Here is a 17346-nt window from a genome sequence, read left to right as displayed (position 1 = left end):
GCCCATCCTTTCTCTGTCTCTTGACTTACTGGCCTTTTACAAAAGTGACCTCAACCTTTCTACATTATATTATCCAGCTTGTTTATAGAGATGTATTTCTATAGCCTTTCCCTGTTGTTCTGAGAACATTCTTCATGTGGCTTTTTACCAACTGTTTGTTACAGACAGAACAAAACAAATGCTGATGAGTGGTGGAAATATAGAGAACAGAACCTGCGTTTGCTGTGGCTTTATTCTGTTCAGTGAATTGTTTCCCATTGAATTCAGGAATGGAGCCAGTGAAATGTCACTGTTTGCCCAGTAAAAAAATAACCACTTTGGTCTGACCTGAAAAAGTAAAGGACCACAGAGCAGAGTGCACACAACTGAAATATGTATAAATCTAGCTACCTGCGTGAAGTGCACAAGGAGAAATACGAAAGAAGTGATGCTTTTGATGAGCAAAAATTCGTAGACTTTGGCAACCTTGGCTTATCACAGGTTCAAGGGCTAGAAAACCTTCAGGAGCTAAATGAAAGGTTTACTAACTATATTAACAGAGCTAGGGTACTGGAGCAAAGAAATGCCATCTTTAGGAAGCAGCTGGAGACCTTCCAGCGAATGGATGAAATCTCTGGCCTGGAAGAGGCATTCGAAGAACAGATAGAACTGAACCACCAGAGAATCCGGGAGCTGTCTTCTGATCGGTCCCGTCTCGAAAGGGAGTACAAAGATGCCCAGAGGATGGTGGAAGAATTCAAAAACAAGTAAGCAATTTGCTGCCCTTCCCATTGCCAAAAAAGCTTTACTTTGATTATTGAAGCAAAACTTGTCTAAACACCAGATATTCAATAACTTTGTAATGATGCTGGAGAAGCAAACAAATGCTAATTGATGTATTACCCGGCATATTTCAGGAGATCTGTATACATACAACATTCTGATTTTCACTTGACATTTGACATACTTGCTTTATACAGAAATACTGATATCTGCTACACTACAACATGCTAAATGTGCTTTATATTGTATATATTTATCACGTATCATCTCAGATGTTATATTGATACCCCATAATAAAGGCTATTTTCAAGGGCTGTAAATCACTGCAGCAACATGATCTAATACAGCCTTCTATTTTTAGAGTGTCTGCTTCCCTGACAGCTGCATAAATCTCCTCTTAGAACTATGTAAGCCGGCTGCTGTTTAAAATCCAGCTGTTATCATAAAGAATTGTTACTTCATCACTCAAAAATGTATAGAAAAAAAAGAGTAAAGGCTTTCAGTCCAAGCATTGGTGGACTACATGTCCCATAATACACACTGAGGGTTGCACTCATGCAAATACATGGTAGCTGGGACCTACAGGAAGTGTGTGTTGCTGCTATCACATTAGCCTTTATCGCTAGTTATGGGCGAATTTGTCTTCGAAATGGGCGACGCCGGAAACAATTCCACACCAGTAACAATTGACGCGTATTAAAGTTAATGGGCAACCATGTAATTGTTTCCGGCATCTAAATTGTCGGTGGCAGCGTAATTGACGGCAATTTCATGATTTTGCAATTCGCAATTTTTTACGAATTTATTCGCCAGCGTTGAAACGCGGAAATTCACATCTGGCGAATAACTTTACCCATCACTTTTTATCACTGATATGTTTGTATTTTAAGGTCATCTGTTACAGGACACCAGTATTTGCAGCTAATAGAGCCAGGTATCTGTTGGGGGTAATAATCAGTATATTTACTCGCATGAATACAGAAGTAGCAACTCACTCCTTAGGGCCCCGTACAACCTTCATTTGTATCTTTACTATGCCTACTCATGTGCATATTCCTGGAGATCATCACCCTGAAGCTGAAGGTACAGGGAATACAGAGACAGTAATATAAAAGGTTCTTGTCTTTCATATACAGATAGACAGAGAGAGAGAGAGCGCGAGAGAGAGCACGAGAGAGAGAGAGAGAGAGAGAGAGAGAGAGAGAGAGATGATAGATAGATAGATGATAGATAGATAGATAGATAGATAGATAGATAGATAGATAGCTGATGGTGATAGATAGCGAGAGATAGATAGAGAGAGAGAGAGAGATGATAGATAGATAGATGATAGATAGATAGATAGATAGATGATAGATAGATAGATAGATAGGTAGATAGATAGATGATAGATAGATAGATGATAGATAGATGGTAGATAGATGATAGATAGATAGATAGATAGATAGATAGATAGATGATAGATAGATGATAGATAGATGATAGATAGATGGTAGATAGATGATAGATAGATGGTAGATAGATGATAGATAGATGGTAGATAGATGATAGATGATAGATAAAGAGAGAGATAGATAGATGATAGATAAAGAGAGATAGATAGATAGATAATAGATAGATAGATAGATAGATAGATAGATAGATAGATATTTTTTTGTTCCCAGTGGTCAATTAAAGTGTTTTTCTAATAGCAACCTGGCTCCTTCAATATATTTACATATCTTAAGCCTCCCATTATTGGCATATCCTTTCATCTTGCTTTTCCTTAACCACATATTCGTACAGGCTGTTCTAACTCAACGGCTTGTAAACAAATAATCTTGTAAATTCTGAATAGAATATTAGGTTTCAAATATCCCTTCAGCCATTCTATAGCATTAACGTCCACTGGCTGAAAGCTTATTTGATTCTAAAGTCATTTAGAAGTTACACCTGGCCTGAAACCTGAATTGATTGTTTTAATGGTTATATTCTGAGTGAGTATATGTAGCCTGGTTTGCAGTATACCATTTTTTGGATTGCACATGAATGTAGTTGTCAGATCCTAGACTGAAATAATTAAAAACTGCAAAATGTACCTTACCTCTTATGATTCAAAGCCCAGAAAGCACTAGAAGATCTTTCTCTCCATTACATTGGAACCCAGGAAGAGAACTCATCCCTCTTCTCAAGATAGCAATAACAATATATGAGGGATAAGTAAAATAAAAATGAAATACAATGCGAATGGTTATAATTGTGTATGCCAAAGACAATAGTGATGATAGGTGGAGTGTTTCATGAATTTATGTACTGTAGTAGTCTTCTTTATCCCGCAATAAGTCTAACTTAACTGACCAACATTTCCTAAACTGACATTGAAAAGGGCATTTATGAGAAGTGTAAAACAAATCCCACATCATTTTTCAATAAATGGCAAATAAAGAAGTAAAATGGTATGGGATTGGATGGAGGTAAATTGGTTGACGGAAAAATATGAACAAAAAAAACTGTCGAAAACATTTGTGATGTTCATAATGACGTTTAGGGGGCCCATTTACTTAGCTCGAGTGGAGGAATAGAGGAAACAAAACTTTGAATTTCAAATGTTTTTTTTGGCTACTTCAACCATCGAATGGGCTACTTCAACCTTCGACTACGACTTTGACTTCGAACAATTCAAACTAAAAAACGTTCAACTATTCGACCATTCGATAGTCGAAGTACTGTCTCTTTAAAAAAAACCTTTGACCCCCTAGTTCGCCACCTAAAAGCTACCGAAGTCAATGTTAGCCTATGGGGAAGGTCCCCATAGGCTTAGCTATCTTTTTTTGGTCGAACAAAAATCGTTCGATCGATGGATTAAAATCGAATAGGATTTAACTTCGACAGTCGAATATCGAGGGTTAATTAACCCTCAATATTCGACCTAAAGTAAATTTGCCCCTTAATCTTCAAAAACCTCTAAAACGAAAGGCTGAAAATGAACGAAAGGCTGATCTTTGCAAGAAAAGAAAGGTAGCTTCCACTGACTTCTACATGACCTTGACAGCTTTAAATTGCCATTCTATACGAAAAAAATTTCATTTGCGCTAAAAAGTACAAAATTTTTTTGTGCAAATGAAAAAAACCCTGAAAACCTAAAAAGCTTGAATTAAAGAAAGATTTTTACAATTGGAAAAGGACAAATCACATTGACTGATCACAACAGCTTTTAGGTGGAAAAGTTTTGTAGTGTTTTTTTTTGTTTAATAATTACAATTTTTTGTGGTTAAGTGTAATTAGTATAATTTATGATTTTTAGCACTAAACGTTTTGTGAATTGGCCCCTAAGGGGCTGATTTACCAACATGGTTTACAGTAAGGGTACACAAAAAGATTTGGATTTAACAGTTTATTTTCAGTGCTCGGACAATTAATTCCAGCCCCAGAAAGTAATTGTCCTTTCCTTTATCCCTGAACATGATACTCATCAGGGAGTCGGAATTTGCTGAGCTGCACTGTGCACTATCCCAAAAGAAATGACTGTGTTCAAATGCTCAGAGCAGTGGAATACATTCTGATAAATTGACACCTTTATCAGCTTTGATATATGAGTCAGGTCATTAAAGGTTTTGATACAGCCAAAAGATTGAATTTCTTGGAATCTTTCTCGATTCCCAGGTTCAATCTATGATAATTCAGTTCCCATATTGTTTGACAGTAGGCAAAGGTCCATAACCCCAGGGTAGGAAATAGCTTACCCTGTGGCTGCTAAAGTTAATTTAGTGGGCATACAGTAAGTATGGCACACATATGGCTGTAGTGTGACAGATGCCAATAAAATACAGTCAGAAATGATGGCTGTAATGACAAGATTATACAGTATGTGATCAGCCTATAGGAGTAATATGGTGGTTTGTAATATTATACAGTATGGGGCAGATTTTTCAAGGGTCGAAGTGAATTAGAGGGAATTTTTGAAGTAAAAAAATTTGAAATTCAAAGTAATTTTTTGGATTCTTCAACCATTCGATAATCAAAGTACTGTCTCTTTAAAAAAACTTTGACTTCCATACTTCGCGAAATTAAACCTGCCGAAGTGCTGTGTTAGCCTATGGGGACCTTCTAGAGCATTTTTCTACGTTTTTTTGAAGTCGAAGAAAAATCGTTCGATCGATGGATGAAATACTTTAAATCGTTTGATCCAAAGGATTTCATCGATCGAACAATTTTACTTCGACCGCAAATGGCCAAATTCAGTGTAAAAAACTTCAACTTCGATATTCGAAGTCGAAGTATTCCATTTCCATGGTCGAATTTTGAAGCTTTTTCTACTTCGAAATTCGACCCGTGATAAATCTGCCCCTATGTGTTCAAATGGAGTGTCCAATATTTTGACCAATAGACTTGACAAAGCTGTGTTGTAAAAAGATATGGCAATAGTCCCTTTTTTGGGCTCATGTTCATTAAACATGCAGCAAACAAAATTAAAGTTTTTTTAAAACAGACATGATTCCTTCTAGACTTTATTGAAAAGAACAACGTCACATATAAGTAAACAGCTTTCTGCCGATAATTTATAAGTAGCCATAGTTGTAGTCCCATAAGCACCAGTACAATTGGCAATTATTTCACATCCTCCCAAATATTCCCATCCTGGATACCAGTTATTGTGGTGCCACTAAGCTTTTGATGTGCATTAAAAAATCTTCATAAATACTGGATTATTTGGTAGTTGCTGAGCAGCTGAGATCAAAGCAGATCTAGGTATATCTGTGATATATGGGGATATGGTAAATACTCTGACACTACGGGGGTTATTTACTAAACTCCGAATGCAAAAATCACTAAAAATTTGCGATTTCACGAAAATTTTTGAAATTTGGCATAAAATCAGACTTTTAACAAAATCACAAATTTTTTGGAATTTATTAAACCCAGAGGATGGAAAAGTTCAAATCAGAAAATCCGGCAGCTCAGATGTGTCGAGGTTGCATCAAAGTCATTGGGAGAAGTCCCAATGATTTTTTGATGTGTGCTGAGTTTAATGCAATTAAATTTCGGGGGTAAAAAACCCGAAAAAATTGTGAAAAAAAAATCTGAAAAATTTTGAAAATCGGATGAAAAAACGGAAAAAATCATAAAAATCTCTTTTTTTTTTCGAAAGCAAATTTTTGGGTAAACGTAATAATAAATTAGCGCAACAAACCAGAGCTGATTTGATCTGCGTTTGTAGCAGAAAATATTGAGATAAATTCGAACTTTGCTAAATAACCCCCTACATGTATTTTGTTGAAACCCCCCCATTTCAGTCAATTTATATTATTGCCTTGTAAGTGGTTAATGCTGCAACGAATGTAGTATTAGAAATGAAACATCAGGAGCTTGATGTTATCTTTTTAAGGTGGTAAGTATAGAGACAGGAATTCCCTTTGAATTGTATGTCCTGGGATTAGGATGAATACGTCACAGAGGTAATACATAATTGAAAGAGAACTAAAAGGAGATATGAGGTTTTGGAAACAGTGTGGCAACATCAGCAATTTGACATAGACCTGAAAAGTAGCAAGTACAGCAAATTTATATACGGATCTAAAGAGACCCCATGGAGAGCTTGTGTGCCTTCAAGGCAGTCAATATAAATAACTAAGATTAGAATTGTTCCACCAACGATTGCTCAAAAAGACCATTGCTGTTGATTCATCGGCTCTATGATCCACTAGTACCACGAGAAACGTTATTGCTAAATTAAAAGAAAATATTAGCATGAGCATTTCTCTTCCAGTAAGGATGGCTTCAGAAAATATTCATATTATACAACTGTGATTGCTAAGGGAACCATAGAGCTGATCCTTATTACTCCCATTGTATGACCCAGTTCCATCGTTTGTTAGATTTACTTTCACCTCTAAAGTTAAGCAAGTTGTTTTGCTGACAACCAACAGCGACGATCATTAGTGTAAAAAGCCCACCTGTACCCATATTTAATAAATGTAACCCCTGATGTAATGATATTTACAGTTCATTTTATTTAAGTTTAATAGGATTTAGTTCAACTTTAAATCCCCTTTAAAAGGATCAAACTAAAATGGGACTAGGCATACAGTACAGGTATAGGATACGTTATCCGGAAACTCTTTATCCAGAAAGCTCCGAATTATGGAAAGTCTGTCTCCCATAGACTCAATTTTATTTAAATAATGCAAATTTTTAAAAAGGATTTGCTTTTTCTCTGTAATAATAGAACAATATCTTGTACTTGATCCAAACTAAGATATAATTAATCCTTATTGGGAGCAAACCCAGCCTATTGGGTTTGTTTAATGTCTACATGATTTTCTAGTAGACTTAAGGTAAAAAGATCCAAATTACAGAAAGCTCCCTAATCCGGAAAACCCCAGGTCCCGAGCATTCTGTATAACAGGTCCCATACCTGTACCATTAGCACAACATAGATGACAGAAAAAAAGAAGACAAGAAAACTAGATGACAGTTGAATTATATGGGGCAAATATAAAATTTCAGTGTACAAAACTGAATAGAGGAATATGATAAGAATACATACAAGTATAAATATGCACAATGCAAATGTGTGTGTGTTTAATATAGGCTTTGTGAACCTCCAAAAGTCTTTAGCAACGGTTCTGCCAATGGAAAAACAATTAGACATTTAATAGTTTGCGTCTGTGGTGTATGAATATAAAAAAAAACTACTGTGCCAAAAATAAGCCAAATTCAGAATGCCCTATGCACAATTAAAATTCATAATGTAATAACCATCTAACGCTGAATAGCACATTACAAAATTAGATTTTTTTTGTTCTTTTCTGTGCAATTTCTCTTTTTTTGTTTATGACTTTCACATTCGCCTAATTAACAAGAGTAGATTTCATAAACATGACCCTTAATTTTAACATGATTTGGAAAGGGACTGGTTCTATCTGGGCATAGTTTCAATCCCCATTATAAAGCATTAGAAAAGCAGTACATACTTATTCAAACCAGCCGTTGGAAGTCTTATTTTTTTATTGTATTTCCCTGTAAATTATCCATTTGCTTTTCATATTAATATTGTTGGTCAGAAGAGTAAAGACATTAAAAATGTGTGAGATAACTTGTCTTGACACATAAACAAAGCTGTAATTTCAATGTAGACATTTGATATCCACTGTAATATCTAAAGTTCCACTGAAAACAATAGACTTTGCAGAGTTTTGTTTAGGCAATAGATAGGAGTTGTCTGTAGGCTCTAGAGTTGATAGCTAACATATAGAATATGACAAAGGCATTGAGAGAATATTAATCAGGTCAAATTATTTTCATATTCACAGTTTCTAAGTAAAGTAATAACTGGCTATCATTTCACTTGTTGAATTGGGATCCATTATCCAGAAACCAGTTATCCAAAAAGCTCCAAATTATGGAAAGACAGTCTCCCATAGACACTATTTTATCCAAATAATTTTAAAAAATTATTTCCTTTTTCTCTGTAATAATAAAACAGTACCTTGTACTTGATCCCAACTAAGATATAATAAATTCTTATTGGAAGTAGGGATGCACTGAACCCACTATTTTGGATTCGGCCAAACCCCCGAATCCTTCGTGAACGATTCGGCTGAATACCGAACTGAATCCGAATCCTAATTTGCATATGTGGGACGGGGAACATTTTTTTACTTCCTTGTTTTGTGACAAAAAGTCAGGCGGTTTCCCTCCCTGCCCCTAATTTGCATATCAAATTAGGATTCAGATTTGGTTTGACCATGCAGAAGGATTCGTCCGAATCTTGACAAAAGGCCGAATCCCGAACCGAATCCTGGAATCGGTGCATCCCTAATTGGAAACAAAACCAACTTATTGAGTTTATTTAATGTTTACATGATTTTCTAGTAGACTAAAGGTATGAAGATCCAAATTACAGAAAGATCCATTATCCGGAAAACTCCAGGTCCCAAGCATTCTGGATAACGGGTCCCATACCTGTACATATGAACTCCCATTTGCAAACGCAAGTTAAAAATGCAATGTGTTAGAATTAATTGAAAATGGAGCGTGTGTTGATGCCATTTACTGGTGGTAGATCCAGCATTCTCCTAGAAGGTTAAATCTATAATCACAACTGACTAGCATCAAGTGAATTGGGTGGTATTGACCTTGTGCAAAATGATTTTCTGGAAATTAGATTATCCAAACTCTGTAAGTAGGGAACCCCATATGTGTATTTGTATCTCTGAGGCCTGGACAATTTGCACTAAGCTCTAAAAACACATCAACCTACTGTATTTTCAGGATTTCTTCTTAGCATTTGAAAGGCAATAGATCTTAATTTTAAGACTGGCTTATAAGTGATAGTTAGTTCTTGTTAGTTTCTATTTTATTTTACATATTACTTCATTGTAAATTATAAATTCTGTATAATATGTCATTGTATTAATCTTCTTATTCTGCAAACTATTTATCATATTGACTTTTATGGTTTATTGTGAAAACCAAATAAAATATTTCAAACCAAAAGACTGGGATATATTCATGATTCACATAGACCTTACTCAATTACTCCCAACCAGGCCTTCCAAAAATGTCACATTGTACCAATAATATTGTACAAAATGTGGATCAAAGGTTATCAAGGTTGGATTTTAGTCATTTTAAAGGTTTTTGAAACCACGACTAAACTCACTTTCTATAAAACTACTTACTGTATGTCATGACATTTATTAAAAGATCCAATTCAAAGGAGTATGAATGAAAAATTACATTGAACGATCTGAAAAAAAATCTGAATACTTCTGAAACTTCCAAAATGTGAATTTTGTGGACAATTTTTAGAAAAAAGAATTCAGAAATTTTCTAAATTTCTAAATTTCAGCTCCCATTAACTTCTATATGACCTTAACAACTTTCAGCTGATGATCCTGCTGTTCAGATAATTTTTACATTTTGCAAGAACAATTAAAAAAGCAAGGCAGTCCATAGGCCAAATGATTGGAGAGTGTACCAGATTTGTCTATATTTCTTAAACTTGCCATGCTATAAAAAATACACAAGACATATTTCAGTTTATGTATACAGTACAAGAACTGCACATTCTCTGGAATCTGCAATATGGTTTCGGATCTAACAAATGTGTCAAGTATGCACCTAATCCAAACATTTCTCTAATTAAAATAGCAAATGCATCTGTAAAAGATAAGCCACAAAGACATATGTGCGCATCCAAGATGCCAACAAAAATCTCATATCCTGTCCTACAAAAACATGGAACCATTGTGCTCTTGGCAAAAGTTCACAAGACTCCAAATTCCTATAATCAATTGGTGCAGTACAGAGAATTGATTAGCATATCAGTCATGGAAATGGGCAGTTTCTGGAAACTTTTGAATACTTATAACTGATGTAGTGATAAATTGAAGATGTATCATAAAAATACTGGTGAACATTATACTGTATTGGTGCAATGGCTTATCCAAAGTGCATTCCACATCATGGTTTGGACCTAAATGGTCCTCCCTAGGGAACATTTTTGCCTGTGGAAGGTCCAGTTTAAAGTGCTTTCCAGTGGATCACTGGAGATACTAATCCACCGTAACTAACATACATAATAGAGATGCAGTTAAGAAGACGACTGCACTTTGTCTAGGATAATTTCAAGATGGAATATTGTAGACATAAAGAAGAAAGTTCAGGTTCTTTTAAGTATCATCTTTAAGTAAAATGAGATTAACTACAATCTGCTATAAATTTGCTGATGTTGAAGTGTTGAATTTTTAAGCTGAATTTTTGAATTCAAAATTTTTTGCATTTTTTTTAAATTGAATTTTCTAATTGAATTTTGAATCAATTTTTTTGTTGATTTACAAAACATTTTAGGAAAGGATTTAGGGGTCCTTTATGACATGTAAAGTATGATTTAAAATGCAATCTGCCATGTTTTTTACTCCTTGATTTTGAGCTTAGCGGAACTACATTCAGCAGGACTGGATCCATAAGGAGTGAGAGGAAGGCACATAGGCTGTTAACTTGGGTGTCATGGATCCTGTGGTTGCAGTTAGACCTTGGGTTGCATGAGCTCTGTGGAACACACAATTGTATACCTTAGGCTAGGGCCAGATGACATGGATTCTCTGCAGTCCGGCTGCTCCTCTTCTCTTTAGCAGGCAGGGCAGATTTATTTTTCATTTTTGAGTCCTCAAATCACAGGATTTGTAGTTGGCTGGGGGCACTTATATATTTAATTATATATCTAATAAAGGAATGTTGTCACTGTAATTTTTTGCACAAATGTTTATTTTTTAATTTAAAAAAGTGCAGTGGCGTCTAATGTTGACATTATTATAATGTCTGTGTGGCAGATATCAAAATCTGGGTGCACATCTTGTTCTCACTCACTTCTCGCAATTGAGAAATCTTAAGTTATGTTTCTTGCTCTTGGGCATTTATTATTTCTCACATTCATTTCTGGGATGCAAAAACACCCAAGAGAATCTTCGAAAGCTGCATGATGTTTCTGTCAGTTTTTATTAAATTGAACTACTAGCATAACTCAAGAAGCTCATGAATCATCCTCTGATGATAGATAGATAGTTTCTAAGCAATTGAGATATTTCCATAGATTCTTTTTTCATTTGAATTCTATTGTGCTCTGGCTCCAAAGAACGAAACCCAAAATATTAATTAATTCACAGAAGGGGAAAACAGAGTTAACGTGGAATAAAATGTTTATGCCAAAAAACCATTTAACACCAAAAGCATAAACATTGTATCTCCAATTTCAGATATTTAATGCCACTTTACTACTAACTTGTTTTTTTTTGGTCAGATCATACTGCAATTTTATAAAAATGGTTCCCAGATGGAAAATGTTAAGCAAAATTGTATAAAATCATTATTTGTGAAACTAGAGTGAGGTGTTCTTTTAAGACTTTACTCTGCCTTTTTCAATAGCTTCATTAAACTTTGATCACTAGTGATGAGCAAAATTATCCTTTTTCACTGAAAAATATAGTTATTAATAGTGATGAACGAATCTGTACCATTTTGCTGAAAAATTCACGAAACTCCCAAATTATTTGTGAAACAATGAAAAATTAGAAACATAGAAGTAAATGGGCGTCAACATTACTTTAACACACGTTGATTTTTACGTGTGCGCCAATTTTTATACAAACAACTGTCTTGTCCAAATGCATTAAAGTCAATAGTCATCAAAATAATTTTGACGTGCAACAATTTTATCCAATTGCATTAAAATCAATGGGCGTCAAATTTTTTTTACACGCAACAATTTTTATGAGCGCAACTTTTTTTGTCACAGCAAATTTCGCAGCAGTTTCGTGAAAATATTTGAAGGTGGCGAAGTGCATAAATTCGCCACAAAGCCATGTCTGCCGAATTAATTCCCCCATCACTAGTCATTAAATAGTTACATTATGCCAAATGCAGCAAAAGTTTTTTTCTCACACCAAATGCATAGTGGGTGTTTTTCCTTGAACCAAATACACTGTAGTCAATGGGGTTTTTTTTCTCATGCCAAATGCATGGCAAAATTCTAGGACAGATTTGCAGGAATTTTCACCAAATATGCCTTTTCACTGCGAATCTGTACAAGGTAGGGATGCACCAAATCCACTATTTTGGATTCAGGCAAACCCCCGAATCCTTTGAGAAAGATTCGGCCGAATACCGAACCGAATCCGAACCTTAATTAGCATATGCAAATTAGGGGTGGGAAGGGGAAACATTTTTACTTCCTTGTTTTGTGACAAAAAGTCACGCGATTTCCCTCCCCAGCCCTAATTTGCATATGCAAATTAAGATTTGGATTCGGTTCGGCCGGGCAGAAGGCCGAATCCTGCTGAAAAAGGCCAAATCCTGTCCGAATCCCAAACCGAATCCTGGATTCGGTGCATCCCTAGTACAAGCAAAACATTTTGCTCATGCATATTCATCACCATCCAGAGCTGAGATCCCTAAAACCCCAACTACTAAGGAAATTGTATTTATTTTGCCTTTTATACTCCTCACCTAGTCTGCTCAAGGGTAAATAATTATCATCTCAAAATGTTGATATTTAAAAAAAATGATTTTGGCATTTTGGCATTATAAGTAGTACAGGGACAATTTCCAATAAGACTTATGCTATTTTAATAACATTACATATTTGAATATTGTCATTGTTTTTTTTGGTCCTAACAAAATATCTAAGGCAAATTTCTGTATGTAATATAGAGGGCTCAGAATCATTTATTAATCTGAACAGAAAATGGAAAACTGTTTACTGAATGCTATGATATAATATAATTAGAATCCCATGAATAAAATGTGGAGGAACTGTGACAGATTTGGGAAAAGACGAAGGAGAGTGAGCCATGCAATTAGAATGCAATTTTGACAGAACTTCACTTTTAAACCCAAACATACTTTTGTGGATTAAATAACCCAATTTCCTTTGTATAGTGCACCGTCCAATATGCACATTTTGTCTTTCTGTTAAATGTTAAGTAAATATTTTCTTGCCGCAGCCAACACAGTAATAAAACCCCATATGGATATAGATTGATTTTCAGGTGTACACAATATGTGCACTCATTGTCTCGGATTTATCTCAAAGCATGACATTTTTAGGTGTTAAAAAGGTCAGGGGATCCATTTCTATAGTATGACGTTGCTGAAGGCCTTTTCATTAAAATGATCTGATTAGCGTGGGATTGGGAAGGAAGCACTTCTAGCTCCACTGTAATAGCAAGAATGTAATGGTGTTCAGAACACATATTCTGGTAAAGAAAACTACAATTATAGTATTAGACTACAAGAGGAATTGTCTCTCTATCAGCATGTAACTGCATTCTCAGCAGGGATGGCTGAATATAAGCTAACATTAGTGATGGTTTTATTTTGAAAGATATAATATCTATGCAAAGATAACGATTTACAGAGTCTGCAGTAGGAATCTGGGTTTCATTACTGTGGCGTACACTGTAAGTATTTGTATATTGGGATTTATTTTAGATCTTTTGTTTGATTTGTAGATATAAAAATGAATGTGAGTACCAGCTGCATCTTAAAGACAATCTTGAAAATCTTAATAAGGTAAGTGTGATGCCATATATAATTTTTGTACCCCTTACCGTTTAATAACAAATATACTGTACATAGATACGAGCATACACCAGCCGCTGTACAAAAGTGCACTGCAAAGATGCCAAAATAACAGTCCATAAACAGTCAGATTTCCTAATATTTGAATTTTTGAGTTTTTAAAGTTTTAAGATGTTATAATGTGTTAGCCATTGAAAAAATGCAGAAAATGTAAAGTTTGGTTGTACCTTTTAACTGAATAAGTAACAATTGCAAGCTTTCGGAGCACACAGGCCCCTTCCTCAGGCAAAACAATTCGATTTAACTTGCATGTAGTTTTCTCCCTTGATTTCCAGCTTATTTACAAAAAAGATTAAGCAAAAAAAAACACAATTGCATGAAAACAGTCACATTCTACTGTTTTTCAAGTCATATTAACCATTAACAGTGGCTTATTTACTATTAGAAGGCACAACCCTAAAAAAGACATACATAATGTGATTAAGACTATTATTATGGCTGAGCCTTCACAGTGAGAAACATGCAGAAGTGTTATGGAAACCAGTATTTTACCTATGCAGTTTACCAGGCAGTGCATACAAGATTAATTTTTTTGTGAAATGTAGCACAATTAAGACATTTTTATATAGTTACTGACTGAATGCCATAAGCATAATTTTCAACTCAACTTTTTCTGGGGAAACAATCCTTTTTGGGTAAAAAAATGGCAATTTTTTTGCACTTAACATTTTGCCCTAATGGTATATCGAGCCCAGTATATAAGAATATTTGAAGATGCATTATCTCTTTCAACTCTTCTCATCTCGTAATTTATTACAACCTAAACATGGGTCTTTCAACTTAAGCAGATGTCCCAGAAACCACATAAAAAAGTGTGTGAAGGGAGTGAGAGATTGCATCAGGATAGTTAGCATAACAGCCAGAGGCTCCATCTAGAATATCAGAAGTAACCTGGGTGTCACCCTCCAGGATAGGGACTTGAGTGTTTAGTAGTAGAGTAGAGTAGAGTAGTAAAAGGTGAAAAAATAATTATTGGTCTACAAATCCATACAACCAATCAGTATGTAGGATGTGCTAGCAGCTGTTATAAGATAAGGTACTATATAAATTGTAATCAGCCTACAGTGATCTATTTAGTGACATTCCTTAAATGCCAAAAGCAATATGTAGGCTGCACAAATAGGACACTAAGGGGGTTATTTCTCAAAGTCCAAATTTATCTCAACATTTCCAGCCACAAACTTCGACCTAATCTGCAGAGTTTTTTCGGCATATTTATTATTCGATTTTTTTTTAATGATATTATCATGTAACTGGGCAAAATATTTAAAAAAGCCAGTCAAAAATGGCAGGACCTGTCTGTGAATAGAGTGTAACAGTTCATTTCAGCATTGAAGACATAGCCGAAAGGTGGCTGGTTACAAAGGACAAAACAGTCCTCAGTTCTGCATAGGGAGCAGAGCAAGGAAACATACAAAACAATAGCAAAATATCAGGTTCCGTTTCTCCCCACCAGGATTTTCAGAAATCAGTCTGGATTATCTTTCAAAAGAACTGCAAGTTAACTTTGACATTGTTTTAAATATACAGACAGGAATAAGTGCACAGATCAGACACCTAATAAGTATTCAGAATGGAGCCAACTGACGTGGCTTTAACAAGTAAAACAATAAAAATTGTTAACTGTCTTCGGCATTCACTGTAGGAACTGGGGGATTATCTGCTTCTAAGAACACACAGGTATGATCAATAACAGGTATCCAGTAAAAACAATTACCAACTCAAAGGAGAAAGCTCTGAATGTTTTGAAAGAAAGGCTAAGAAAAAGAACATTTGAGTTTGACATGTTCTGTAGGGCTCTACTTGTGGGCTGGATTGTATTAGCTATAAAACAGGCCAACGTTTCATCTGCTCAGTTATGTAGTTATGTTTTTTAATCATAGTTTCATGGCTGAACCTTTGGCACATCGTTATACGCAGCAAATAAATCAGTTGAAATCTCCACAAAATACAACAAAAGAGAAACAGAGGGAAAAACAAAACAGAACACAGAAATTATATATTTTTATATATATTTTACTTATGTGTAGTGTTTTTTTTTTACAAGGGAATGATTTACCACTAATACTTTATGGATATTGTTACCCAAGTCTTTGGCATTTCTGTAGTGTGCCCCCCCCCTTTTATTTGTTTTTTTCACACAGTCCTCACATTTATTTGTAGGGACCCACAGAGTAAACTCCCCTACTGGTTAGGGAAATCACCTATTATGTTTTCCTTTATTTTGCAAAAAATGAATGATGCACAAAGCCATAGTATTGGTACTACCAAGGAAAAGTGTAATAGAAAAATAAAGCAAAAATGAATAAATGTTCACAAGAGGGTATACTCACAGTTCACTCCAGTCCCTGGGTGCAAGTCCACAATAACATTCCAATAATTTTAAGTTCCTCCGGAAAAATAAAGGTCCAATAGATTAAAAAAATACAAAATGTTTATTAGGACATATTGGGCAGAAACATTCCATATGTTATAAAATGTCTGGAGTGAACCAGTTCCACAAAAAAAAGTTTGTCAGGACTTTTGCAGCCAATCCCGTTTCAAAAAAGTAAAAGTCGCCAGCGTTTTTGGAACTTTAATGCATTTTCGGCACACAGGATATGATGTAAGTGACAGAAGATTGAGGAAGATTGAGCTTCTCTTTAGCACTTCACCTGGTCTGAGGTGGTGAAGTCAACTCTGGTGAAAAGTTGCCTGGCGAACACTATCGGCGTCGAATTGGCGCCTGTTAGTGAATTGGCGATGTCCCTGCGGGTGGCAATGCTGGCAAATTGTTGCTAGTGTTCGCCCTTTAGTGAATCTACCCCATTGATACCTTGGTACTGTTTGAATACTACATTTCTAAAATGGGGTTACATATTCATACACACTTTCCATAACAACCCTTCATTTGTAATATGGGAAGACTTCATTGAGTTAGTGTAATTTATTACCCATGTCAACCAGTTAGATGTTTTCACAACAAACTATAAAATGCTACCCGCTAATTGGTTTCTATGTGTTACTAGAACAGGGGATAAAATGTACACGTGTTTGCTTAACCCTGAATCATATTAGCAACACCAGTAAACAAGTAAAAACATTGTTACCAAAAAGAAGGTAAATGGTGTGTATGAATGTATAAATACTGTACATATGCCCAGGTATACTGGAACCACTTTTAGACACCATTGCTTTTGACCATGTTGGATTTGAGATATGCCTCTGCTCATACTCAGTATGAAATGATTTAATGCATAAGTGGTTGGTTCCCTTAGGATCCCTCCCTAATGGTGTACTCTAAAAAATGAAGAGGACACAAATAATACATTTATTTTTGTTAATTATTTCCTTTTTATTTGTAATAATTAAACAGTCCCTTGTACACAGAAGATGGGGCTTGTTAGGCATCTGTTCCCTCTGCAACCTCTGTGATTTGTCCATGTAAGTGGTTTGCCAGTAAAATAACAAGGTACTTTTACT

At 35.2% G+C, this 17346-nt stretch overlaps 1 protein-coding gene across 1 annotated transcript in view; it reads left to right on the top strand.

Annotated features, from left to right (window-relative positions):
- Window positions 1-355: 355 nt before the first annotated feature.
- bfsp1.L (beaded filament structural protein 1 L homeolog) overlaps window positions 356-17346 on the top strand; it is a 39299-nt gene continuing 22308 nt past the window's right edge. Inside the window, 2 exon segments of the mRNA NM_001092767.1 lie at window positions 356-746; window positions 13755-13815. Of these exon segments, the coding sequence (NP_001086236.1) occupies window positions 373-746; window positions 13755-13815 (435 nt within the window). The 5' untranslated portion in view covers window positions 356-372.

This window comes from Xenopus laevis, chromosome 5L (genome assembly GCF_017654675.1).
Source record: "Xenopus laevis strain J_2021 chromosome 5L, Xenopus_laevis_v10.1, whole genome shotgun sequence".
Taxonomy (NCBI): domain Eukaryota; kingdom Metazoa; phylum Chordata; class Amphibia; order Anura; family Pipidae; genus Xenopus; species Xenopus laevis.
The sequence above is the reverse complement of the archived record's forward strand: the minus strand, read 5'-3'. Positions and strand labels throughout refer to the sequence as shown.